Genomic DNA, 18151 nt, shown 5'->3' with positions numbered 1-18151 from the left:
AATTTGCACCAAGAAAACGTTTGAATATGTACACCTCCTTTTTCAAAGTACCTCTCCATAGAGTTCTCCCATGGTGACCGATTTGGGGTTGAGAATGTAAGTCTTGACAGGCTGATAGAAGGGGTTGTTGCTCCTGTACTCCGAGTTATAAAGGGTGATCAGCGTGTCCGCCAGGATGGTGTAAACAGTAGTTTTTCCCCCACCAGTTGGCCCGACCAGCATGACACCATGTCGCACGATCATGGTCTCATACAGTTGGATAACCTGGGGATCAAAACGGAACAGTACGTTTGGAAAATCGAGTTGTTTTACAATTAATTGGCCACTCCATATTGTCCATAGCTATGAATGTAAGTGGGAATGGTTGTTTGTATGTATGTGCCATTCCCTCATGTGTGACACATGTGACGTGTACATTATGCACCACAGCGGCGTGTTTATTGTGAGTAACTCTAACCTCGTCAAACATCTGTCAACAGCACTAAAAAACTATATACAAGTCATGAAGCTATATCAAAGTTATTGGCACCTTATTGATCATGGTGGCCAGGGGCTGCAGGTTCCGCTTGACTATACAGTCGACAATTGTTGAATGCAGGATACCGTAGTCATGCTCTGGGATGGACACCCCGGGGAAAAGGTCAGACAGGATACCACTGGTGGATTTGCAAACATTGAACAATAATGACTTTGACATGTGCAGTATACATACTCATGAAATGCCATGCTTACCCAAACAGTTCTGCATCATCTGTAAGGAACTTTGGCAGATTGGAATCCCGCAGAGCTCTGATAAGAACAACATCTTCACTCAGGTGAGGATTTTCTCTCTTTAGTGACCTATAAACAGATGATATGCGTGCCTAAGGAAGCTTGCATGGTTGTAGGGTCCCTTACCCTAATTTATCAAGGTTGCTTATGTTATATATTGTTTGTAATGATGTTCTACATTGTTCAATTTTCGAAAGTGCATTTTCAAAAATGACAATGATTCATGGAGCCACCCAAGATGTGCTAGCTCTTGCTGTTCAGCCTCCTTCTGCAAGTGTTGTCATCGGGGTGACATCGCTCAGGTAGAACAGAGTAAACAAATGCTTTGCGAGGTTGATCGTCGACTTGGTATCATACATTTCGGTATATTTTCCATCAAAATAGTAATCAATCCAAAATGTTGTGCTGCTGCTGGATGTTCACAGTATATAAGTGATTGTTTTCTTCAACAAAAGAGAATGGGTGAAGCAAGTGCGAAGAACGAGAGCCAAATGGACGCCCACATCGAATTCTGTTCCTCAAAGTGATCATCCCACTGATGACTGCTAAGAAGGAACAACTTTACAAGAGGCATTTGGCTTCAAATAAAGGTATAAAAGGATGCTATTTGGCTGGTACACAGTTAAAAAATGACGAGAACTCCTGAAAAACATCCCATTTAATGTCTTCTTAATGATTTGTAAATACATCACTACCTCCACTCGTGAATTCCCTGAAATATACAACAGCAAAGGCTGCCACTTGGATCCACACAGTTTGGTCTATTTAGCCCAATTGGAATGAAATTCAATTAGCCCAGACGTAGATGCACTGTACTAAAAACGCATACAAACAGCTAAAGTGAGGTGAGAATTCAATGTTGTACATTGCTTGTGATCTTGACAGGTTGGCCATGCTCATTTAAACACAGTAAAAAGATTACAGAGTCATTAAAGTGGGGGAGTAAATAGTGTTGTGGAAGCGCAAGACAAAAAGGAGACGGAATACAGGACCAACAAGGAAAATACATAAATCACATGTCAATTACTGGAGTTATAAGCCCATAACCAACAGCCTGGGAGCATCCATTTGGCATCAGTCTATTTATGCACTCATGCAGAGCAACAACAACTGTTGTGTTTCTGACTCCAAATCTTCTCACTGAAATTTTAACCTTATTTTTTCCTTTAACTACGAAATGCGCGTCAACTGTCCTTCATAGACCCATCCACGTGCAATGTTTGGTCCATCCATCTATCCATCCATTTTCTCTAGCGCTTATCCTCATTAGGGTCGCGGGCATGCTGGAGCCTGTGACTGTTTTGTTAACATTCCTATTCATATTCTCAAGTAAGCATCTGTAGTTCGCCCTCACCATTTCAGGATTTTTAGGATTTCATGGCCTCCCTCTATCACGGTTTTATGAAAATATAATAATATATCAGTTACCACTGTTTCGTGCTTGAGTGCACACCCGTTATTAGTCAATACTTTTTGTACCTAAATTCAGCATTTCCAAGCATAAAAATGGCCAAATAAAGTAAAAAACGGCAAGACATTGTGATGATATGTAGTATTCTACGCTGGGTACTAGGTGTCAGTAATGTGATATTGATGAGACAATAAAACTGTAACAACAAGAAACTCTCGCATTGCTAACATGTGTGAGTCTACAGTATATTTAATTTTATTCATGTCCACTATGTCTTATTTTCCGTTGAGCACACTGGATAATACGAGCGTAATGGTCATAAACTATAAACTAAACTAAACAAGTTCTCAATGCAGCATTTGCATTGTTGCTTGCTTCTCAGTGAGAGATGACGTTTGATGTTGGTTTGTGGTAGAGCAGGGGTGTCCACTGTGCAGGCCAGGGGTCTTTTGCGGCCAGTGGCACACTGTTTAAATAAAATGACCAAACAGTAAAAATGGGAAAAATCTAGTTTTTGATAAAAATCAAATATCCTTTGTTATTCAGTAGGCGCCCCACTGTGCAAAATATGTGGACCCCCCTGTAATGGAGTGTCAAGCTAGGGCGTCTTAATTACTCGCCATTTGTGTCCTGTAATAGTGTACTTTACTATTCATGTGTGATTCTCTGACCCTGCCATGACCAGCACAGATTTGACGGCCCTCATTCCAAAGTCGTAGTGGTCCTGTTGGGACAGCTGCTCAGAGCACAACTTGTACATCTGGGTCATCTTCCTGGCTAAAACCTTACTGGACTCGAATCCTTCCGAGTATAAAATCACCTGTGCAGAAAATGCAGGCAGAAAATGCAGGCAGATAATGTGGTGTGAAAATGCTGCTCTTGTTTATGCTCGTTCATCCAATGTCTTACCTCGGCAATGAGCGCATAGTTTGGCACCATCATGGTTAAGGGTCTGAAGAGAGATTTTAGGTTATCAGGAAGCTCTGACCTTCCAGCGTAGCCTGGGTTCATGGTAATAAAAGCAGCACAGGTCATCACCAGCTTGATCTCTCTGCCTTCAAATCGAAACTTTGTTAGCTAAAAGGAAAGAAACGTGATTGACTTTAAGGACTATACAAACGTGTCTGATTGTGGTTGCATCTTTGAAAAAGAGAAAAAAGAAATATAGTTGTCAGCTTTTCCATGTCATACTTTAGCAGCTTTGGCATTCCGTATGGTGATGAGCTGCTGTGCAATGACGGACAACACCTCAATATCGATTCGATTAAACTCATCAAAGCAGCACCAGGCACCAGACTGAGCCAGCCCACTGAAGAAACGCCCCATCATCTGAAGAAAGACGCATTTGGATGAATTGAATTTTGTGAGTCGTTATCGTCTTCTCATCACCCCGAGTATGAACTAACCATTATATTCTTCTCACCTTGTAGTCAAGTCCATCAGAACAATTGAAGACCACACACTGAATGGCCAAAGCTTTAGCCAAATCCTTTGTGGTCTCGGTCTTTCCCGTCCCTGCAGGCCCGGCTGGAGCACCCCCCAGGTCCAATTGGAGAGCTCCCATCAGACATAAGTAGCAACGGTCCTGCATTTTGGCAGGCATGGTAAGGGTTACACAACAACAACTTACAGTATTACACAACAACAGGGTGGAAAAGTGTTACCGTAAGTGGAGTGATGACCAGACGGGGGCAGGCTCCTAGATATTCATACGCATAAATGTACGTGGATAAGGCCATGGTGGCTACACAGTTGTCTATGTCAAGGTCCCAGTAGTAGCGCAACTGTCTCTGCCATTCAAAGTTAGTCCTGGAGTCCACCTAGAAGATCAGTAATCAGTTATACTAGCATGAATCTGATCATAGCTTTTGTGAAAGGCCACATCCAATCCACCATAAGCTTTGGGACTCCAGCGAACACACAAAGTTCATGACTCCCCCATAAGAAAGACACGAGGCAAAAAGACCGAAAGTTCCAAGGCCGAAACCACCGCTGAACTAAAAGAACATTAAGGCTGGTCTCAATTTAGCCAGAAAACATCTTGATGATGCCAAGACCTTTGGGAAAAGGTCTCTGACGAGACAAAAGTTGACATTTTTGGAAGGTGTGTTGGGACACCACATTTCATAGAAAGAACATGATTGCTACAGTAAAATATGGTGGTGGTAGTTTGATGGTCTGGGGCTGTTTTGCTGCTTCAGGACTTGGAAGACTTGCTGTGATAAATGGAAGCATGAATTCTGCCATCTCCCAAAAACATCCTGAAGGAGAATGTGCGGCCATCTGTTGGAGACCTCAAGCTGAGACCAACTTGGGTTGTGCAGCAGGACAATGATCCAAAACACACCAGCAAGTCCACCTCTGAATGGCTGAAGAAAAAACAAATGAAGACTTTGGAGTGGCCTAGTCCAAGTCCTGACCTGGATCCTATTGAGATGCTGTGGCATGACCTTAAAAAGGCTTCATGCTGGAAAAGCCTCCAATGTGGCTGAATGACAACAATTCTGCAAGGATCAGTGGGCCAACGTTCCTCCACAGCGCTGGAAGAGACTCATTGCAAGTTATCACAAGTGCTTGATTGCAGTTGTTACTGCTAAAGGTGGCCCGACCACTTATTAGCTTTGGGGGGCAATTGCTTTTTCACACAGGGTCATGTAGGCTTGGATTGTTTTCTCCTTTAATAACAAAACGTTTCATTCCTCCCCCATCCCAAAAATTAGGTCAGGTTAGGTTAATTGGCCACTCCAAATTGTCCATCGGTATGAATGTGAGTGTGAATGGTTGTTTGACTATATGTGCCCGGGGATTGGCATGGCCACCAGTACAGGGTGGACCCCAAAGTCAGCTGGGATAGGCTCCAGCATACCCTCCGACCCCAGTGAGGATAAGCGGCATTGAAAATGGATCGCTGTATAACCTCTTAGCATATCTACATGTGTTGCTTTACAAAATTTCAAATTAACTAAGTTGCAACCGGTCATTTTTCACTATGTGGCACTTGCTTGAAAAAGACTGGACATCCCTGTATGAAGCCAAGCAACAACCAGTAAAGATGTGTGTGTGTGTGTGTGTGTGTAATGACACAATCATACATATACAGTACCTTTTGTCGGACTAAATCTGTGACAATGTCGCGGGCATGTACATCGATGGTGATGAGGGCAGTGATGATATTGCGGTGTAGAGCGGGTAGCTGTCCTCTGACCAAAGCTGCCAGGGCATTTAGCCTCTGAAACACACACAAGGACACCAGGCGTGGTGGACATCAGGTACATTATGTTTGGCAAGGACGGTAAACAATCTTCTAACTATTTCGTTTTACATCAAAGTTGGTGTGTTCAAACTGCTGCAAGGCAGCAAAGTGGTCATGGTCTCCCTCCAGACATGCTTCCATGTCCTTGCACCACATCATCTGGGAGATTGTTAACACCACCTAGTGGACAAAGACAGGGCATGAACATTCATACATGCTAGTCCAGACCTTCTATAATCACCTGAAGGAAGGGAAGGGAAACCTGAAAGTGTGTATGTGTCCATACGGTACCTGAGAGGGATACCCGGACACCACCCATTCCTCCCGGGACTGCAGTTGATAGTCTGCGATGGCAGCCTTGCAGAGCTGTCGCAGTGAGTTGTACATGGCCTCCTCCACCTTGCAAAGCCATTCTTCCACGTTACCCCTCGCCTTCAGACCTTTGGTTAAACCCACCTACACTCACACACAACAATAAAACCACCGGTTAGCGGCAGTCATATACATCTTATACAACGTTATGAATTACATTATTTTTATTATTAACTACTTGACCCACATGATCACCAAGTGTGACCTCAGGAATGGTTTGCTTCTGCCATGACAATACTCATAATATTATGAGGAAAAATAATCTAATTTTAGTATCAGACTAACAAACAAAAAAAACAATTTTGTTATTTTGGGGTTGGGGAAATTAGGAGAATTAGGAGAAAAAAATGACAAGCAAAAAGGGTTGGAAAAAAGCAGCACAAATAGAAAAAGCAGCTGTAATTTACGAGAATTAAGTCTAAATATGAAGAGAAAAAGTCATTGTTTCCGCCAGTTTTGTGAAATTCTGCTTTTTTTGTCCTCGTCATCTTCTCAGCAGTTGTGATTCAGAATGCCAGAGGCAGCATCAACAACACTACCTAGGCTCTTTCCATATGGACGCCAAATGTATGCCCTTCTATGGTGAAGTGGAGGCATGGTGAGGACCTGACGTGCACAGACTTCTACTCTCAGTGAGCTCCATCAACCACAAACTACCTTTTTCTATTTGCGAGTGCCAAGTGAGTGTGCGGGAAAACACAGTGGGGGGGGGGGGGGGGGGGGGTGTCCACAGACTAATATTTGTCATGCAACCACCAGAATTTCCATTTTATTCACGGACATCTTAAAAACTGCAACCCCTGCTTATTTGGTTTGACTTAACCATGACTGACCTTCTCTCCTTCAGGGGAGACGATATTCAAGATGTCCTTGGTGTAGACCTTTTCCTGTTCTCCAGGCTCCAGGGTAGCTGTACCTGTGCCTGACTGGTCAGACACCAAAGCAAACTCCAGGTGAGTAATGGCATCGAAGCATTTTCTCAGGTGAGGCTGCACCGCTTGTGGGTTCCTCGTCTGGGCTAAAATCTTCAGCAGTTCATCATTGGACAAGAAGTAGAACCTGAGATGGGCGGACACATTGCAGATGATGTCACAAGTGAGTGGAGAAGTAGTGATAATGATGGCCATGGTCAATGAAGAATAAAAAAAACAAACAACGAAGTGGCAGGTAAACATCGGACAGTAGATCCCGCTTTTGCGAATGATAACAGCCCATAAAAAATTCTATTTTTGACACACGGCTCAGTCCTCCCCCTCCAAACCCTCCTGCTACCTTGACGTTGACTTTTGCTCTGATTTTGGATCGACATTTGCAATAAACACCACACGCCGAGGGTACGTTGCAGAACCACCAACCACAGTGCGCAGTCTCAGCACATTAGGAGTGAACATAAACTTGGGAAAAGAGTTTTAACCAAAAATCCCCTAATGTGTGAAGATCCTTAGTACAGAAAGCCATAGCTGCTTCACGCTTCAATTTCTGCAGCTTTCAAAAAATATATCACTTTTTGTGGTTGTTTGTCAAAAAAATGTGCATATTTAGAAGGTAAACACAGCCTCTATGCTATGAAAGTATTCAATTTATATATAAGTACTACTACTTGCGGAAAAATGCACCGACCACACTCTCCATGCTGTGGAAGAAATAGAAACTATAGAAAAGAGAGATTAGATGCAAACGGAGATACCTGGGGAATATAACCCTCTTGGACTCCAGGTAGTCTTCCAAACACTTTTGGATCTTGTCCAAGAGAACATTATTTTCCTGAAAAGTCTCCAAGAGATCTGTGTAAAATAAAAAGGAGCTTTTTGGGTGTGCAGAGTCGTCGAAACATTTATCTCATGTATATGTCAACTTCTTCCTCTTCCTCCATGTGTGCTCATCTACCTGGCTGTGTGGCCGCTTTGAGGGCATTGGGCATCTTTTTGACCTTGGCCATGATGGCCTTCCAGGACTTGTCCACTTTCAGAAACATTTTTGACTCAGCAGGAAGCTGCCTCTTGATGTCTGGGGCCAAGAAGATACTTTCTAAATACAGCCAGTTTCTCTGGCATGTAAGCCACTCATCCTGGGCAGGAGAAGAAATAGGTAGAAATACTGCAAGTTGAGGGCACAGGTTTATAATTTCATCTTACGAATAGTTTCAAAAGTAACATTTTAATACACTTTTGTTTTTTTGGTGCATTATGTATCAACTATGTATTATTTTTCAAGCTCACAGACGAGAGGGAGGTACACTCCTGGTGTGGCTGCTGTGTAAAAACCCAACATTACAGTAGCATGGCTGACACTTACTGACCAATGTAGAAAACCACATACTGTATCATCACAACATACAGTATTGGAAAGAAATACTGACTTTACCAGAGTTTGGTTGAAGCGGATTAGCCTCATCAATAGTTTGTCCACGCGGGCTTTGATGGGTGTGACATAACGGGAAGATGCCGCTGTGCCAACATTGATGATGCTGTCATCCAGGAGTACCTACACCGGAAAGCAGAATAACCGGAGAAATTATAACATCTGAACCCCAAATCCCATGACAACGTGTCGTGTAATACATGTCATGTACTTTTTGTTTACCTGGATATCATCTGTGCCTCCCAGGATAAAGATCTCCTTGGAGTCACCATGCTGCAGTAGAGTGAAGGTTGTAGTCCACCAAACATCCTCCACCTGCACAGGGACAAATTAATTCCAGCCTGGAAATATTGATCAACAATAATTTCATAAGGGGAGATCAAATGGACTCATATCTCTCAGTGGCTGGGATGTGGAATAAAACCAGTTTAAGTGCTCTCATTACCTTATTAATAATGGTTTCCACTGAAGCCTCCCCTGAAGCCTGTGCTGACACCTACAATGAAAGTGTTAGTTCAACACAGTTACATCATTTTACTTATTTTAATAAAATTTATAAAAAAACTGGTTTATTGGAATTAATTAGTTGCAGACCTGAGGATTCCTTATTTATAAATGCAATTTTTTCATAGTTTTTATAGTTAACGACCTTACAATTTTGTATCATGATGAGGGCCCTGGAGACGTGCAATAACACCCCTGCATATAAAAAGGACCATGATTTATTCATTCATATATGTGTAAAAAACAAAGCAAAACATGATAGCGTGAAGCCATGAAATTCCAAGTGGCAAGGCAGTACTGTACAATTATAATCCGATAGGTGTTATGGATCTGGTCCATGCCTCCAAGTAACTTTGAAGATACATTAGAAACAGGATCGGCTTAGTACCAAGCAGGAAGTAAGATATACATACTTCCTGTATGTCCATGCCGTAGGAAAAGACATCGAGCTCCTCCATCGCAGCCATAGTGAGCTGCTCCACGTTCAAGGAGCTCTTCACCACGGCCTCCAGATTCCTCCAGTGTTCCGGTTTCATACACGGGTTACGCAAGTCTGTGATCACGGGCAACTGAAAGGAAATAAGTGTCAGTCCTCATGCACGCACGTCTACAGATTCACAAAATGAAACCAACACCTGTCAGTCAATAACTTCATGCTCTCGTTACATGAGGTTTCAAGGGTCCCTGACTTGATTCATAAACTTTGCTTAAATATGTTACATATTGTTTGTAATTATGTTGCACATTGATTTTAGAAAGCAAATGGTACGTTCGCAAAATATACCTTTGTTCTTCATGGCACCACCCATGAGCAGCTGAAAACGGCAGTCGTGCCAAAATGTTGTGTTGCTGCTGGATGTTTACCATGTCCGAGAGAAAGTTTGCTTTCTTTTCCAAAAGAGGAAGGTTTAAGAGTGGACGGAGCAGGTACAGAGAAAAAGAGGCAGAGGCAAGCCCGCCTCGAGTTACGTTCTTTGCGGTGATCATTTCTCTGATGACTTATTTGAAGGAGCACCTTTATGAGAAGCATTCATTTCACACTAATATACTGGGGGGTCCGATTTATAAGATTAACTGACGACTTTGCCACTCATTTCCACTAACCATTCTGTGTTTTAAAGGCGACCAGTCTTCATCTCCATTACATCCATGTTCTGCTTTCTCCAAATGTTTCTCCCTTCTTTTCTCCTCCCAAACTATTGACACATCACTCAAATATTTGCTATACTGTGAACATCCTCCGTCTCATACACAGCTGTGTTTGTTTACCTGAGCGATAGTACTCTGATGATGTCACTTCTGGAATTGAGGCCGAACAGCGAGAGCTAGTTCATCATGGCTGTCAACATGAACTCATCATTGGCTTTCAAAAGTGAACAATCAAGAACATACTACCAAAGAATATATAAGGTATTTCAACAAGTTGATGACTCATGTCAGGTACCCTGTAAAACAGATAGTGTCACACATTTCTTACAACCCGAACCAAAACACTCAGTTTTGGTGGAGGTTTGGAAAATCTCCACTTCAGCTGGAATTTTACAAAAGGTTCCGTTTTTAAGGACCAAGAAGTTTGCGTGTGTATATGGCCTGAGTTAAAGTCGCATTAAGTCATGTATTATAGTGTGTTACAATGTAGGTTATTGAATACACATTATTGTCCTACCCACCCTCTGTTTCATGAGTTCAACCTTGTCCTTCAGACAAGGCACAACGTTGTTGCGAGGCAAGCCCTTCTCCATCTGGCTAATGTACTTGTTGTATCTGTTGACCTGTGAGTTCAACTGCTCCATGTCCAGCTGCAAAATCAGGTTCTAAGGATGGGAAAGGATGGGTAAGGATACTTATAAGCATATGACATGAGGCTTCGTTGGGGGGGGGGTCAGCACATTCAAGTGTGCCTCACCTGTTTCCATCTATCTTGTAATGAGTCCCACTCTTCCTGAGAGTCCCACAGGAGCCTCTTCAGCCGAAACTCTGCTTTGAGATCATCCAAGTCATCAAATTTGGTCACCTCCAACTACAATCATCACACCATCCACAAAACAATTGTTAAAGTTAATCAGAATGGTGGCAGCACATTGAGACCCTAGAGGTCTCATACACTATTTTATGCTTATAATTTTCCTTGAATTATTTGTCTAATTTGATCTGTAAAAGTGTTATACACCATTAGCCACTCTATCCTCCTGTCCCGCCTCAAAACCAGCGTCAATATCACTGATTCTGCTCTGTCCTGGCTCCAATCATACCTCACCAATTGTCAACAGTTGCACATAAATAGCTGCTCCTCCTCCATAGCCCCTTTACCTCAAGGTGTTCCCCAAGGTTCGGTGCTTGGTCCTCTTCTCTTCATCCTCTCCATCCTTCCACTTGGCAATATCATCTGTCGACGTGACCTCAATTTCCACAGCTACGCCGATGATATTCAATTATACATTTCTACCACCTCCATCAACTCTAACATCTACTCCACCCTCACCAACTGCTTAGCTGATATCAAAGCTTGGATGGAACAAAATTTTCTCAAACTTAATAGTGACAAAACAGATATTATCATCATCTGTCCCAAAAACATCACAACACCCACCCATAACTTCTATCTTCAATTTGACAGTGCCACCCTCACTCCATCCCCGCTCATCCGCAACCTTAGTATCCTCCTTGACCCCACCCTTTCATTTGAACCCCACATCAAACAGTTAACCCGGACTGCATTTTTCCATCTTAAGAACATAGCCCGACTCCGTCCATCACTTACATTCTCTGCCGCTGAATCCCTGATCCATGCATTCATCACACCCAGAATCGACTACTGCAACAGTATTCTCTACGGCACACCGTCCAAAACCCTCAACAAACTACAATTACATTACAACTACAACTACATAGCCTTCTCCATCGCTGCCCCCACCCTCTGGAACTCTCTGCCCCATTCTGCCCTGACCTTCCCACCTTCAAAAAACAACTAAAAACCCACCTCTTTAAATCTGTTTTTAAAGTCTAACTTTTTATATCTGACTGCTGTGCCCCCCCACTCATGTTTTAACTGTGTATTAACCAATGAATGTTGTCTTTTGGTGGGTCTTCTATTCTGTTTTCTTGCTTTATTCAACTCCATTCTTCTGTAAAGTGTCTTTGAGTATTTTGAAAAGCGCTATACAAATAAAATTTATTATTATTACTATCAGCTGAATGTTCTCATGCCCCTTTTTTTCAGGAGCACTTTAAACATCAGATCACATCAAAATATGTCATTTCATTTGACTGTTTTTTTTTCTTACTAAATAAGACATCCGACTTGCAAGTCATATTGTCAGTTTGTATCTTAAAAGTTGAAATACTTAGAAAGCAGCTGGCGGGCCGGATTCAAACGCTTGTTGGGCCGCATGTGGCCCCTGGGCCGTAGTTTTCCCACCCCTGCTCTGGGCCTTGATGGGTGCAATCCTGGTGACCACACAGAGTGTTTTTGCCCTTCCCCTGTGCTGAAGTGTTTTGTATCCTTGTTAAAACATACAGCCTCTGTGGTGGTATTTTCCCATGTATGTCTCAGTATTTTCTTCCTCCTTCCATACTGGCACCCTACAATTGCACCTTTTTTTCCGCCTCTGCTCTGGGGGTGCGACCACAGGGGCCTTCGATGGTGCAGAAGCATCAGGATTGAGGATTGTTAGAAACCGGAAACAAATCGAGGAATCGGAACCAGAACTAGAATGGTTGAAATGATGTGTTTGCAGTATATTTTCATGTGGCTACAGCTTCACCCTGACGCCCCGCCTCTGGTGCCCTTTTCAGGAGAACCGGCCAAACGTGCAGGATAACAAAAGCTGATTGTGGGATATCCACTGGAACTGTTGGCCTGGTGCATTCAGTAAGGTAAGCTGCTAATGGTGGTTTTCTTTGTGATTACCTTGAACTGTTTCTGGTAGGACGTGTACGCTGAGGCCTGGGCCTGCAGCTCATCAATGGAAATTTGGAGCTCCTCGAGCAGAACACGTACTTGGGTAGAATCTGCATTGATGTCTAAGATTTGTGGATCCTATCCATGAGCAGATAATCCCAATGAAAACACAACACAGCATATATTCAGCAGGGATTCCAATCCTAATTTGTTGAAATGAACATTGTTGAAATGAATGATCCTTTGACGACCTACCTGAGACTTTTCTTTGATTTTCTTGACCTTTTGGTTGAGGTCTTTGATGTCTTTCTGCAGGGCCTGTGAAAACTTGTCCATCATTTTGTAGCGGTCAAAAACGGCATCATTGATGATGAGGTGCAAAGAGTTCATGTAAGGCTCCATGGAGGCGAAGGCCACATCATCCGCCGTGATGGGAAGCGAGGATATGTTGATGAGATTGTACATCTCACACACTGTGTCCTGCTCCTTCTCCAGCACTTTCATCTGAACAGGACGGGGACACAAGATGACAGGAGATTACATGGGACGAGAACATTGTTGTTGTATTTTCTTCTTAGATGTACATGGCATACCCTGTCTGGTATCTCATCAAGGAATGTGAGATAGCTGGCTAACTCCGTTGTTGTGGTGGGACTGAGTTCAAGTTTAAATTGAGCTTCACCTGCTTCAGACATGACAGCTACCAGTTTCCTCTTTGCCTGCTCTGTCAATATCTCGTTGATCACCTAGAACAGCATGTCAGAGTATTCTTGATACGCCAATAAATGCTTCTTTATTCCACAGTTGGCTGGAAAATGTTTTTGTGGTTATCCTGACCTTTAGACAGCGGACTGGGGAAGATATGAGCTTCTCTTTCATCTGGGTTTTGTCCACAAGTAGCAGGCCCAGATGTCTCTTTTCCTGGATAGCCAACGCTTCCTCATGCTCTTTGTTGTACAGGTCCAGCGATGATTGAAAAAACTCCAAATCTGTTCAACAAAGCAGCCACGTGTCCTGCATTCACTCTCGGGTGAACACAATAAAACGTTGCACATTTTTATGACACAAAGCTAAAAGCTCCCTTTTACCCATTCACACACAAACACTCTGGTTTTGGTGTCATTGCCAACAATGCCAATTACATGATGGCACCATCGGATGTAGGACGCACCGTGAGCAGATCTGGAAGATTGGGGTTCATCCATTGGGAATCTTGTGCATGGGTTTATTACATTCCAGAAACATGCACGTTAGATGAATTGGCGTTTCTAAGTTGTCCATCGGTAAGAATGTGAGTGTGAATGGTTGTTTTATGTGCCTTGCATTTGACTGGCAACGAGTCCAGGATGTACTCTGTCTCTTGCCCAAAGTCAGCTCCAGCATTCCTCGCCACCCTAGTCAGGATTAGTGTCACAGAAAATGAATAATTCATCCCATTTGCTCATTCGTTTCATGAGACTGAGGCTGAGGCCTCTACGCTAGAGGACAGTTTTCCTGAGAAGCACAACATTCTCCGACTGACTGAAGACTTCCAGGTGGTTGACATAATACCGGTGCATACTAACACACCACATTTCACCGTCAGTCACTATAACAACGCCATAGCATTTGAAATAGCCATTGGTTTGATGACCTGTCACTGGACAACAACACCTGCATCTGTTACTCCTGGTATTTCCAACAGTATCTTCAAGCTGTCTTTCATAATAAAAGAGGGATGAATCAGGTAATACCATGGTCTTGTTTTTGTAGCGCATCCAAATCCAGACTTTCATTCTCCTTGTAAAACAGCTGAAAACGCTCAAACATGCGTGAGCACACTTCGGCAGCTTCAAAAGTCAACTGGAGTGATTCCTGGGGAGAGGAAAGACACAGTAAGTGTCGTCTGGAGTGTTACCAAGTTACCAAGTACTTCCTTACCTTAATTCTTTGGACGATGCTATGGATGTAGCCATCGTTTTCAATGACAGAGCCCAAACTGGGAGCATCTCCATATTCACCCTTTGGGTGAACACACATGTTAAATCGACAACCTAACTAATAAAAACACACATGGAATCAGATACCTCAAAATCGTCCTGTGTTAAGAGGGAAATAAATTCCGGATCTGCTGTTAGCGTTTGAATGGACATGACGGCTTTCTGGTACTTCCCAGTGATCTCTGCAACCGTTACCTGTTCTGGGGAACAGACTCCGTAAGTTTTCCGCTTGGGTGTTTCACATCAGTGGGTTTATTGATGAAACAATCATTTGAACCTGAAAGGTCTCCTCGGAAGGGTTGTAGGACAGTGCGTTTGTGTCGAGCACAAGTTCAGTTGTCAGCATTGGCTGGCTGTAGGAAGCTTCTGACTCTGCATTCTGTTAAGTCACAAATGTGAGAACCTCCTTGGAACACATATCCAGGATTGTGCGGGTTCTTCCATATTCAACCAATCCTCAGAAATTATGATTGTAGAATGAACTCCAACTGCACTAAAGAAGAGGTGAGCTTGACCTGACGTTGTATCACATATGGTAAGGTAAGATATGTCCTATTAGTCCAGGTTCACGGCAGCAAAAGTACAAGAGCATACCAAAGTAGAGTACAAAGCACACAAGAGCAGATCAAATGCAAATCCAGAAGATAAGTACACACATGAGATACAGCTGTATACGTGTTGACCAGGCCATGGTTTTATTGCATGATTCATTTTTTCAACCGTGGAAAAGCGTCCCTCTGCGATAACAATACATTTTGCTGGTCGATAATTGCGCTATTAATCATCGACCGATGCCGGATAATGTTGACTTTAAATTTGGCAATTTTTGACAATTATCATTGAAAATTCATTGTCATGTCACTGTAAGTTTGGACTTTATTTGCATAATATTTTGACTTTATTCTCATAAAGTTGTGACTTTTCTGGACTAACTTTATTTGTTGTTTTGTTTGTTACCCAAAATATTATTGCTTCTTTTTGTCTTTAATATTTCAACTTTATGCTCCAAATATTACATTATTTTTGCTTATATTATTATGATGTTATTCTCATAAAATTTCAACTTTTTCTTGTTAGATTACAACTTAACACCTTTCTCTTAATATTTTGACTTTATTACCGCAATTTTAGCCTTTTTAAATTTATTTTTTTATTTCAACTTGAGACCCCCCTGCAATAAACTGAGGACCAAATGTACCGTATTTGAGTTGGGTTCTGCACCCCTGAAATTTCCGTTTCTACGTGCAGTTATGTAATATTCCTGCCTTGTGTGTACGCTGAGGAGAGAAGTGGACATGTGATGATCATCTCTCGTCCTACCTCATGTACAAAAGAATCAGGCGTTTTAGGCCAGAACGATCACAAAAACAAAATCCGACATTCGCGGTACAGCGACTCCCTACCTTACGATCCACCTTCTCCTCGCTAGGGTTGGCTTCAGGCTCCTGGTGTTGGCCCCAGGTTTCAATGACTTCGAGGCTGGGGATCTTAGCCACCTGCTCTTTGAACACGGCCAGCAGCTTCTCCACTGCGCTCACAAACAGCATATGCAAGGTGTTGACCATCAGATAGTCCACAAGGCGGATAAAGCTGGGCGTGTGCGAGAAGCAGAAGGTTTGTGCGGAAGATTCACGGCTGCCACAGACACAAATAAGGACAACCACCTACCAGATGAGGCGCTTACAGAAGAACCCCTTGCTGATGCCCAACAAGACTTGGATTTCACTCAGTTTGTCGCCATCTGTGCCACACAAACATCTTCAAATACAATCTATACATTTATACTTCAAGTGTGTCCCAATGATGAAAATATGCACACATTCTGACAGGAAGTTACAGCAAGCACTCATTGTCACTTCCTTCAAAAGGTCATGGAACTTCTGAAGGTCATTCAGTGCCTAAAAAAAGCAAACAATCAAGGTCAACGATTGCCTAACAAAACTTACAAAATACCACAGGGGTCTCAAACTCGGTCCCATCAAAGACACATTAGTTTGCTTAAAATAAGATGTGAACGGAGGTGTGAATGCCAAAACGGGGCAAACACATCAATTACAATACAACATGTAACAGCTAAGTAAACACAACTACGGATGACAATCAACATGATCGTGTAGCTTTTCTCTGGTAGGCTCTGTTCTGAAAATAACCTTCATGTTAGAACAGTTGTACTTTTATTGTGGAGGAGTTGATGCGACACAGACTCCACCTCCCGGGGCCCCTTGGCAAGGTGAGTTGGAGACCCCTGATGTGTACCAATACTTGGATTGTACTAATGTACCTCTCTGACTTGTTTGGCCTGAGCAGTCTGGAATTCCTGCAGCGTGTACGTGTATTTCTTGTCAATGTGACACAGGTCGGTGGTTCTGATGTGGTAACACATTTTCCTGATGTCTGTCAGTGCAAAGCTTAGAGACTGCAGGGAAACACGCACAGGTCCCTTATTTCATACAAAACTGCCAGACATTCACTTGAGAGTTTGATTCCAATGCTCTGTGGCCTGATTAAACAAAATTGAACATTTTGGAAGGCACGCGTCCCATTACATCTTACAAACAGTAAAATATGGTGGTGGTACTGTGATGGTCTTGGAATGTTTTTTAATGCTTCCAATGTGGCTGATTGACAACAATTCTGCAAAGATGAGTGGGCCAACATTCCTCCACAGCGCTGGAAAAGACTATCACAAACGCTTGGTTGCAGTTGTTGCTGCTAATGGTGGCCCAACCACTTATTATGTTTCAGAGCCAATCACTTTTTCTCCCTTAATAACAAAAGGTTTTATTTAAAAAGGGCATTTTGTGTTCAGTTGGAAAGGGCAAACGCTTTTTTATGCCACTGTACAGACAGACAAGATGCTCAGGTAATTTACCTACCGGATTGATCATGAACAAGTTCTCCTTCAGGGCCTCTTGAGCCACGTGCATCTTCTTTGCGCAAACTTTTTTATGCCAGGTATAAAAAGGTTTGAACAATTTGAAGCGGGCAAAAAAAGGGATGAGAACCAGCTTGCGGTGGAGTTGGTATTCCTCTTCGAAGCGTTCCAGACTTACAAAGTCGTAGTTTTCCTGACACGTGGACAACACGCCGTCCATGCTGACCATGGTGTAGTCATCTTTGCTGTGCTCAAAGATTCGCACTTCAGAGGGTGCTTCCAGGTTGGCATCTTTCTTTAGGGAAAAGGGTCTTTTAGCAGGACATGAGGTTGACATTTCATTTAGGGAGCGGCGATCTGCCTAAAGTGGAGGGAAGATGAAAAAACCCTTGACAAAGTAGTTCAAAAGGGCACATCAACTTTTAATTAGCATCCTCATCTCTGCACTACAGTGGTGAGTGTCACTGACCTTGGTGCTGGATTGTAGAGGAGGAAGTTTAACAGGAGATGGAGGGCCATGCCTTTGCGGTGACTCTTTTTCTTGGGTTAAAGGCGCTGGAGAATGCCAACCTGGAAAGTACTTGTTTTTCTGGGATTTTACATGCTCTTCTATCGGCATTTTCCTTTTAACGCGTCGTTTCAACAGAGCCTAAATCCCAGGAAGAAACAGACATCTGCAAACTATACTCTCCGTACACAACAATGTATTATTATTATTAACGAT

At 42.8% G+C, this 18151-nt stretch overlaps 1 protein-coding gene and 1 long non-coding RNA gene across 8 annotated transcripts in view; one reads left to right on the top strand and one right to left on the bottom strand.

The window, feature by feature from the left end:
* The window catches only part of dnah6 (dynein, axonemal, heavy chain 6), a 42720-nt gene that overhangs the window by 22545 nt on the left and 2024 nt on the right, over positions 1-18151 (bottom strand). For 4 of the 7 annotated variants that reach the window (XM_058066307.1, XM_058066298.1, XM_058066342.1 and 1 more), the window contains 34 exons: positions 17897-18076; positions 17429-17788; positions 16834-16968; positions 16372-16450; positions 16221-16293; positions 15956-16142; positions 14830-14931; positions 14640-14747; positions 14494-14574; positions 14307-14427; positions 13411-13562; positions 13167-13319; positions 12829-13077; positions 12583-12711; positions 10579-10692; positions 10343-10486; positions 9086-9241; positions 8614-8664; positions 8391-8483; positions 8172-8291; positions 7695-7875; positions 7495-7591; positions 6641-6866; positions 5727-5891; positions 5505-5615; positions 5286-5411; positions 3847-4002; positions 3606-3767; positions 3374-3511; positions 3092-3259; positions 2854-3002; positions 733-840; positions 530-656; positions 52-264 (listed from right to left, as the gene is read on the bottom strand). In XM_058066307.1, the coding sequence (XP_057922290.1) occupies positions 52-264; positions 530-656; positions 733-840; positions 2854-3002; positions 3092-3259; positions 3374-3511; positions 3606-3767; positions 3847-4002; positions 5286-5411; positions 5505-5615; positions 5727-5891; positions 6641-6866; positions 7495-7591; positions 7695-7875; positions 8172-8291; positions 8391-8483; positions 8614-8664; positions 9086-9241; positions 10343-10486; positions 10579-10692; positions 12583-12711; positions 12829-13077; positions 13167-13319; positions 13411-13562; positions 14307-14427; positions 14494-14574; positions 14640-14747; positions 14830-14931; positions 15956-16142; positions 16221-16293; positions 16372-16450; positions 16834-16968; positions 17429-17788; positions 17897-18076 (4914 nt within the window). Of the gene's footprint in view, positions 1-51; positions 265-529; positions 657-732; positions 841-2853; positions 3003-3091; positions 3260-3373; positions 3512-3605; positions 3768-3846; positions 4003-5285; positions 5412-5504; positions 5616-5726; positions 5892-6640; positions 6867-7494; positions 7592-7694; positions 7876-8171; positions 8292-8390; positions 8484-8613; positions 8665-9085; positions 9242-10342; positions 10487-10578; positions 10693-12582; positions 12712-12828; positions 13078-13166; positions 13322-13410; positions 13563-14306; positions 14428-14493; positions 14575-14639; positions 14753-14829; positions 14932-15955; positions 16143-16220; positions 16294-16371; positions 16451-16833; positions 16969-17428; positions 17789-17896; positions 18077-18151 lie in introns of those variants that run through there. The other 3 variants (XM_058066316.1, XM_058066325.1, XM_058066351.1) reach the window with 3 other exon arrangements.
* On the top strand, positions 3383-6452 carry LOC131125197 (uncharacterized). The gene is made up of 3 exons (XR_009128993.1): positions 3383-3545; positions 3613-3786; positions 6304-6452. It is a non-coding gene; the product is annotated as an uncharacterized LOC131125197 (long non-coding RNA).

Source organism: Doryrhamphus excisus, chromosome 1 (assembly GCF_030265055.1).
Source record: "Doryrhamphus excisus isolate RoL2022-K1 chromosome 1, RoL_Dexc_1.0, whole genome shotgun sequence".
NCBI lineage: Eukaryota > Metazoa > Chordata > Actinopteri > Syngnathiformes > Syngnathidae > Doryrhamphus > Doryrhamphus excisus.
This window is presented reverse-complemented; position numbering and strand designations above follow the sequence as displayed.